Source organism: Gekko japonicus, unplaced genomic scaffold (assembly GCF_001447785.1).
Source record: "Gekko japonicus isolate JY-2015 unplaced genomic scaffold, Gekko_japonicus_V1.1 scaffold21, whole genome shotgun sequence".
Taxonomy (NCBI): domain Eukaryota; kingdom Metazoa; phylum Chordata; class Lepidosauria; order Squamata; family Gekkonidae; genus Gekko; species Gekko japonicus.
Window position 1 is genome coordinate 664,133 of NW_015173122.1, and position 8,748 is coordinate 672,880.

Below are 8,748 nucleotides of genomic sequence, written 5' to 3' on the forward strand. Positions count from 1 at the left end.
GGAGGCAGAGCCGTGAAAAATGAGCCGCCGCCAGCGAAGGTCTCTCCGGCCAGCCGGGGACTCGGCTCACGTGACCCCCCCCCAACCAACCAGAGAAAAGCCGATGAGGCGCGCCGCGGGATTGGCTGAGACGCTGGCTCCCCCTCCACCTGACGCAGACAGCGCTGCAAGGGGGGGATGAAGGCGCAGGCGCAGATAGGTGGGGGACCCCGACCGGAGCAAAGCGAAATCTCCGCTCCCCGCAAGGTTGGGGCTTCGGGGAGCCGCTTGGGGCTGCGTGCGCTTGTTCGGGACGCGACGGCACGACGCGACGCGACGCGGGGTCCCCCCTCCCACCCACCCCACACAGAGGCGGACGGCAGGCTGCTTTGCTCTATGATTTTATTGGAGTGGCTTCCAATAGGCCAGTATTGGAAGGTCAGGAGACAGAAAAGGCACAAACACACATGAAAAACAAGGAGATCAGCTAATCAAGGCGACGAAGGATATGCATTTCAGAACCAACCCCCCCCCCTCCCCCGGGCCTCCTCTCTCTGTCCCCGGAACTAACAGAGCCGGGCGGAGAGGGGGCACAGGACCACCACCCCCTTCCCAGCAGCTCTGGGATGCGGGATTCTGTATTATGAAGCCAATGCAAAACATTATACAGCGCTTGAGCAGCAGCAGGTGCTACGGAGGGGGGCAGGGAGAAGGGCTCAGATGCAGCTCAGAGGGGGGGGGAGGAACAAACAGAGCGGAAGGTCTTTGCATTCTTCTTGCTCTTACCGCGAACACGGGAAAGCTTGGAGTTTTTAATAAGAGCTTGTACCTTCACAACCCAGAATCTTTCTGGATTTCTCAACCCCCCCCCCCCCACAATCCCACTTTTTTTAAAATGTCACAGTCTGTTTCCACGGAGACAGTGTCACCAGAAAGCAAGCCTCCCTTGTTTTGTAAGAACAGCTGTGAAAACAGTCTCAAGCATCAGAATCCTACCTACAATTCATTAGTCAATAAATATATATAATATATACTTTTTTTGTTGTTTTAATCCCCAGCTTTTTTTCATTACAAGAAGATTAGCCTGACGGCTCACTTGCTCTGGAGGAAAAGAAATAAGGAGCACCTTTGCTTGTTCCTGGGCCAAAACAGCTTTGCCTTGACTGCAGGGCTTCTCTTTTAGAGAGCAAAAAAACAAAACAGAACAGATCAGCCTCCTAAAAAAAAAAATCAACGTTCACACGCATACGCAAAAGCCCTGCATGGTCACCGAGAAAGCATCTACTGAAAAGTTTGCTTATTGCACTTGGTCATCAGTAAGGCAAAAGAATGAACAACAGGGATAAAAACTGCCTCCTCCAAAGCAGTGGGGCCCCCCTTCCCGTCTTCAAAAGCAGAGCTGCAGAGCTTTAACCTACATTCGCACCAAGTCCTTCCCCCTCCCACTGATTTTCCCAAGCAGATGGAGCCAGTAACAGCCAGCCATGGGGTGGGGGGGAGGGGAAGACTACTCTCTCTGAGATGCAGCTCGCTTTGGAGAGAAAGGCGGCCTTGCTTGCAGAGTTGCTGCCTCACAGGAAGCCACAGGGACCCCAAGCTAGTTGGGTTTCTACTGCCCACTTCCGGAATCAAGCCAGCAGAGTTCCTTCAGTTCCATTCTGCTCATCTGATTGTCTAAAACGGATACAAGAAGAGGTGGAGTCTGGTCTTCACGTCCAGCAGCAAAGAGCTTGGCCAGCTTGTAAATAGGACCTGTGATTTCTATTTTTTTTTTTTTAATACTCTGCAAAGGCAGATAAATCCCCTTTCCACATTGCCTCCCCTTCTCAGGGTCAGCCCTCTTTCTGCTTAAGGAACGGTACACGGGTACCTGAGCAGGACCTACAGAAAAAGAACTGAATTTGGCTTGCACAATTTGTTGGTGGTCCAATGAAAGTCCATTTTTCCCTTATCAACTGTAATAAAGGACGAGAAAAGCAAACGTTTTCACAACTATTTTAAGGGGTCGCTCTGCTATTGAAACTCACAAACCCCAAAGCAGCAAACAGGGGGCTCCAAAACCACAATGACCCGGTGTGCAGTAGAACAGAGGCAAGCAGTAAGGGAGCACACACACCCCACACACTCCCATGTTTCAAGAGCTCTTGGGGTAGCAGCAACACCTTGTACCTGGAGAACAAGAACCCTGCACATCATTTTGGGGATCCTATGGAACAGCAGTCATTGCAACTCTAATACTGAGTTCCCCTCTCCATAAAATGACTGAAGGAAGATGAGGAGCTGAAGAGAAACAAAAAAGGCAGCAGAGTTTATCCCAAATGCTTCAAAGGAAAATGATATGTACACAGAGGAATCTAAATCACGTCACAAAACTAGTTTCAGCTAAAAATGTCACGTAGAAATCAAAAGAAGGGCCACATAGAAACTGGTCTGAACACTGCAGGAGAAGGTGAAGTCACAGGTGTGGCTGTCCCCACGGCGCAGCCTCCTTCCCAGGAGCCAGTGCTGGAGTGCTCAGGACCGAACGACTGTCTATTTGCTCACAATATTAAAGGGGCAACTAGAGTTAGCTAGGGGAGATTGGAAGTTGCCTGCCAACTGGATAGTGGACAACTTGATCCAGAGATGGTCCATCGGTCAAGAAGATAGAATTCTTGGGCCTTCCTGCTGACGTTTGCAACTGGAGGAGAAAGACAAAAAGTTAAGGTCAGGGCTCGTGTCTCCAAAAGGGAAGTACTGTGGGCTGTGAACAGCGGAACTTGCATATCGATATGCCACCTTTTCAGAGACCAGCTCACACAATTAACGAGAATCATAAAAACAGGGGCCATTGAAATTAACCACCGCTTAAAAAGCAGTAAATAAAAACACATAAGCATAAAAAGCACATAAAATGCCGAGGCAGCCTAAATAATCCTCGTACGTTCTCACGCCAGAAGCAGACTGTAAAAACGGTTTATTCAGATCAGTCACCTAGTTGAAAGCCTGGATAAAAACAAATGTTTCGGACTCACGCCCGAAAGGGTAGCCAGCCAGTAAAATTCAAGAGGGGGCAGCATTCCACAGGAGAGGTGCCCCTACTGAAAATACCTGGTTGCCAGCATTCCCTCTAAGCTGAGTTAGTGCGAGCTAGCTCACAGTTTTTTAGCCTCCAGCTCACACATTTTTGTCTTAGCTCAGGAAGGATTTCTCCAGAGCAAACTAATTTATGCAGTAGCCAAATCGCTCACTCACAACTTTAATGCCAGTAGCTCACAAAGTAGAAGCGTTGCTCACAAGACTCCACCGCTTAGAGGGAACATTGCTGGTCGCCACCCACCCCACTGCTGCGGACAAGGGCAGAGATCATGGCTTGTGTGGAGGCCCTCGACTGGTAAAGCGGGACAGCCCAGAAGGAGGCACCCCTTGAGGCATTTTAAACTGTTAATCAGCAAGGCCACGGATGGTGCAGTTCGTTGGTTGTGTGTGTGTGTGGGGGGGGGTGTTTTTAAAAGCTCACCTCCCCGCAAGACTTATTTCAAAATTAAAGGAATGGTGGTTTTGCTTTCTGAGATGAGAAAAAAACCATATCAGTACTGCACATCACAGAACCACAGAGGGACCAAAGGCACAACCTCCTTCCATCCTTTGCTCAGTGGCAAGACACCCGTCCTCAGCCTCTGGAATCTACCCAGAGGTAGCTGCTGCACCCAAAGAATTCATTGCAGAACAACTGGTATAACATAAGAGCTCCCTTTACCATTTAAAGTTAAAGCTAACTGACTTAATTGTGGAAATTGTGGAAACCAGGGAGGATTGTGAGGCACTCCCAAAGGGATCTGTTGAGGATGGGCGAGTGGGCGTCAACGTGGCAAATGGGGTTCAATGTGGCCAAGTGGGGAAGTGATGCACATTGGAGCAAAAAATCCTAACTATAAATACACGCTGATGGGGTCTGAACTGGCAAAGAGAGATCTTGGAGTCGTAGTAGATAACTCAATGAAAATGTCAAGACAGTGTGTGACTGCAATTAAAAAGGCCAACGCTATGCTGGGGATTATTAGGAAGGGAATTGAAAACAAATCAGCCAGTATCATAATGCCCCTGTATAAATCGATGGTACGTCCTCATTTGGAGTACTGTGTACAGTTCTGGTGACCACACCTCAAAAAGGATATTATAGCATTGGGAAAAGTGCAGAAAAGGGCAACTAGAATGATAAAAGGGTTGGAACACTTTCCCTATGAAGAAAGGTTAAAGCGCTTGGGGCTCTTTAACTTGGAGAAACGACGGCTGAGGGATGACACGATCGAGGTTTATAAGATTATGCCTGGGATAGAGCAGGTCGAGAAAAAAGTACTTTTCTCCCTTTCTCACAATACAAGAACTTGTGGGCACTCCATTAAATTGCTGAGCAGTCGGGTTAGAACAGATAAAAGTACTTCTTCACCCAAAGAGTGATTAATGCATGGAATCCACTGCCACAGGAGGTGGCGGCGGCTACAAGCATGGACAGCTTCAAGAGGGAACTGGATAAACATATGGAGCAGAGGTCCATCAGTGGCTATTAGCCACAAGGTATAGATAGGAACTCACAGGCTGGGGCAGGTGTTCTTGGTGCTTGGGGGGGGGGGGGAGGCAACAGTGGGAGGGCTTCTGGTGTCCTGGCCCCACTGCTGGACTTTTCAATGGCACCTGGTGGTTTTGGCCACTGTGTGACAGAGTGTTGGACTAGATGGGCCATTGGCCTGATCCAACATGGGCTTCTCTTATGTTCTCTAATGTTCTTATGAAACGGTCTGCATCTTATTTCATTCCCCAAGTTGGTCTGAACTGCCTCCTTTTCTCGGTTCAGATGGCAAGCCCGGAAAACACTCTGGGTACCTACTGAACACAAAGAGGAATCCACACTAGTCATCCGTTGCAGCCGACGTGCCTTTCAGGGGATCCTTCTCTCTCATCTGCAGCAGGACAAAAAAAGAAAAGAAAAAAGAGTGCTCTTTGGTGCTCTGCGAAACAGGGATGAGGAATGACATCACCTTCCTGCGGCCAGCGAGGGAGACGGAAGCAGATCTCTGACCGCAAGCCGTCTCAGCAAGGTCTTGCTCCATGTGCAAGCGATGCCCTGTCCAACAGGCAGGAGGCCCATGGAGTGAGAGCTCTTTTGCTCTTGGGGGGTGCAGAGAGCCCAAAGGAAGTTCACCATCCCACTGAGGCTCGTGCTGGGATGCAAAAGCCTCAGCAGCCAGTCCCTCGGTCTGCCCGCGTGCAACTCACCTCGTCCAGCTGCCTCTTGGTGTCATCCTCCATCCTGCGAATATCTTCCATCGTCAGGTCAACCCATTTATCAAGCCAGCAGAATAGCTGTCGGTGGAAATTTGTAAAAAGCCGCCTTTCTTGCTGCGAAAGAAACAAGGGAGCTTTGAGACTTGGCATGAGGTCATCAGAACATGCGAAGAGCCCTGCTGGATCAGACCAATCGTCCATCTACTCCAGCATCCTGTCACACACAGTGGCAAACCGGTTCCTCTGGAGGGCCGACAACAGGGCATGGAGGCTAAGACGCTCCCCTGATGTTATCTCCTGGCTCTGGTATTCAGAGGCTTGGTGCCGCTGAATGTGGATTCTTCAGTCACCATCGCTAGAAGCCACTGGTAGACCTCTCCTCCATGAATCTAGCTAATCCCCTTTGAAAGCTGTCTATTCCTGCGGCCATCGCTACATCCCCTGGCAGCGAATTCTACATTTTAATCACTCTCTGTGTAATGCGGTATTTCCTTTTGTCTGTCCTGAAATCTACCCATCTGCTTCATGGGATGCCCTTGAGCTCCAGTATTTTGGGAGAGGGATAAAAATTGCTCTTTGTCAACTCCCTCCACCCCATGCATGATTTTATAAACCTCTATGATGTCCAGTGTTCCCTCTAAGCTGAGTCAGGTCACAGATTTTTGTCCTCGCTCACAGATTTTTGTCCTCGCTCAGGAAGGATGGCTCCAGAGCAGACGAATCTATGCAGCAGACAAATCGCTCACTTACAACTTTAATCCCGGTAGCTCATAAAGTAGAATTTTTGCTCACAGGACTCCACAGCTTAAAGGGAGCATTGATCATGTCCAGTGTTCCCTCTAAGCTGAGTGAGCTAGCTCAGTTTTTTAGCCTCCGGCTCACGCATTTCTATCTTAGCTCAGGAAGGATGGCTTCCAGAGCAAACTGATGGATGCAGCAACCAACTCACTCGCTCACAGCTTTAATGCCAGTAGCTCACAAAGTAGAATTTTTGCTCACAAGACTCCACAGCTTAAAGGGAGCATTGATCATGTCCCCCCTTAGTCTTCTCTTTTCTAAACAGAAAAGTCCCAGACCCATAGAGAAGGTGCTCCAGCCCCCTAATCATCTTGGTCGCCCTCCTCTGTACTCTTCCCAGCTCTGCAGTGTCCTTTTCGAGAGAACAGTGACCAGAACTGTACACAGTATTCCAAATGAGGCCACACTGTCAATCTATGCAGGGGCATTATAATATCAGCCGTTTTATGCTCCTTCCCTTTCCTAATAATCCCTAACAGAGAGTTTGCCTTTTTCACTGCTGCAACACACTGGGGCTGACACATCCAAGGAACAACAAATCGTGATGGGACCAGACGGAGTCATGATATGCAGGAGGCAGTTTGCTAGAGCGGAGAGAACAGGCCCTGGACCCTCCAGAGCATGGAGTTTCTGGCGGCTTCCTTCAGCGGCCTTGGCTGACCACTCTGAGACCTTGCCATCGCAGCCGAGAAGGTGAGAACAAGAGGCAGAAACATTCCCACACGGTGGCCTGTTGCCTGTCACACCATCAAAAGGTTCTCAATCGAGGTGGCGTCCTTGCAGAGCACTGGGGCTCCAGTCTGCCATGATGCTGCCCTTGCATCAGTCAGAGGCTGACTTCCAAGGCTGGCATTTGAACCTGGACTGTCTGGGATGTGTGAGAGAGAGCAACAGGTGCATTTCTCCCTGTGAAGAAATGCATTTTCTCCTGGGAAGGTGGCAAGGAGCAAAGCCTCCAAGTTGCGTTTTAACAGGTTTTTTGCTAGGCAGAGGTGAGAGTCAGTTTGCTTCTACCTCAGCCCACCTTCATACAAATGCTAATGGGTCTAGACCGATGCTCCTTCTAAGCTGTAGGGTCTTGTGAGCAAAAATTCTACTTTGTGAGCTACTGGCATTAAAGTTGTGAGTGAGCAATTTGGCTCCTGCATAAATTAGTTTGCTCTGGAGCCATCCTCCCTGAGCCAAGACAAAAATCAGTGAGCTGGGGGCTAATGAACTGTGAGCTAGCTCACACTAACTCAGCTTAGAGGGAACACTGGTCTAGACAAAAGGGATGGTCAAGTCCGTCTGTCCCCCTTCAGGTAGGAAACAGAGACTTGGGGATGTCAAATTCTAGAGAGGCTTGAGGAAGGGACTTCTTGGAGATGACAGGAAAAGCTTCCTTGACCTGGGCTGACCGGGGTCAAGGGGGTGGAGTACCAGAGATCATAAAATCTCAGTGCAAGAGGAAGACACTATCTTTTCCTTGGGTACTGCAACCAGGAGCACACACAGACTTCTCTGCAAACAGGCAGCCATTGACTATGTGCTCAACTGGGAGAGTGGGAGCCAGCTTTTAAGATCATGGTAGCTCTGTAGAGAGCTAGAACATCTAAGCTACAGAGCCTGCCCGACATTTTAACAGCTGATAGGGCACATATAGAGAAAAGGGCAGAGGATTTGCGTTTTGACCAAGTTCTCCTTGCTCAATTTGGTGCAGTGTTAAAAATATGCTTGTAAGCATTTTTTAAATAAATACTTTATAACTTTTGATGCTGGACCTCCACCGTCTCGAACACACTATCTGAAGAGGGGATCCCAGGAGGGAGGGAGGCAGTTGGCAAGCGGCTATTCCTCCAAGGGCGCCCGCCCAAGGCATTAATTTGTCCCCGCAATGACCAGGCTCTGGGCAGTGGGAGACAATGAGGCAAGGCCTCTGAGCTTGGAAAGAGAAGCTGGGAGTCCTGATCCTCCCAGTGGGAAATTCCAGCAGCAATCAGGTGGTGGCGGCAGGCTACCTGAGAGTGGAAGCCCCTCCAGGGAGCTGGGAACCCCTAGGAGGGCAGGGCAGCTGCACGTTCTGCCACACTCTCTCTGTGACTTGCTCCTGGAACACCAACTGTAAAGGGCCCCATGGTCAGAATGCTGTACTTTCAAGTTTTACTGGCTTAAAATAGAGCAAGGGCTATCCTGATTTAGATGGGAGCCGTATGCTCAGGATTAGCTGGCGCCACAGTTTTACTAAGGCTGCTCTTGCCATGAGGAGGGTAATGATACTCTCATTCATTCACCCTTCAGCAGCCAGTTGCCGCAACTGCTGCTTAATCATTTCTTGGACACCTTGGGGAGGGCCGCAAAAACGCTAAGTGATTAAAAAAATCTTTTCCTTGCCCTGCACAGATTATTCTCATGCAGGAAAAGGAAAGGGCCAAACAAAGGGTTGGGCCACCTCACCCACCTTTTCCCGTTAAGTACCACTGTTGCATCTTCACTCACCTTCTGTATAAAGTTCTCAACTTTGTTCTGCAGCCCCCACCACTTGAATTTGACTGTTACTAGCTTGTAAGCACACATGTACGGACAGTCTGACTTGAGGATCTCCTTCTGCAAACAGACACAAGCCTTCAGAACAGGATCCCTCGATTAAGTGACCCAACCTACTATGCACGACCATCTAACATGGCATAATCCTCTTTGGGTTGTCCTTAACCTGCCACGGAAGCAGCC

At 49.4% G+C, this 8,748-nt stretch overlaps 1 protein-coding gene across 1 annotated transcript in view; it reads right to left on the reverse strand.

Moving 5' to 3' along the window:
• Nucleotides 1–1,052: 1,052 nt before the first annotated feature.
• The window catches only part of PITPNA (phosphatidylinositol transfer protein alpha), a 33,536-nt gene continuing 25,840 nt past the window's right edge, over nucleotides 1,053–8,748 (reverse strand). The window contains exons 9-12 of the mRNA XM_015421867.1: nucleotides 8,518–8,625; nucleotides 5,236–5,358; nucleotides 4,847–4,919; nucleotides 1,053–2,659 (exon numbers count right to left, since the gene is read on the reverse strand). Of these exons, the coding sequence (XP_015277353.1) occupies nucleotides 4,869–4,919; nucleotides 5,236–5,358; nucleotides 8,518–8,625 (282 nt within the window). The 3' untranslated portion in view covers nucleotides 1,053–2,659; nucleotides 4,847–4,868. The remainder of the gene's footprint in view (nucleotides 2,660–4,846; nucleotides 4,920–5,235; nucleotides 5,359–8,517; nucleotides 8,626–8,748) is intronic.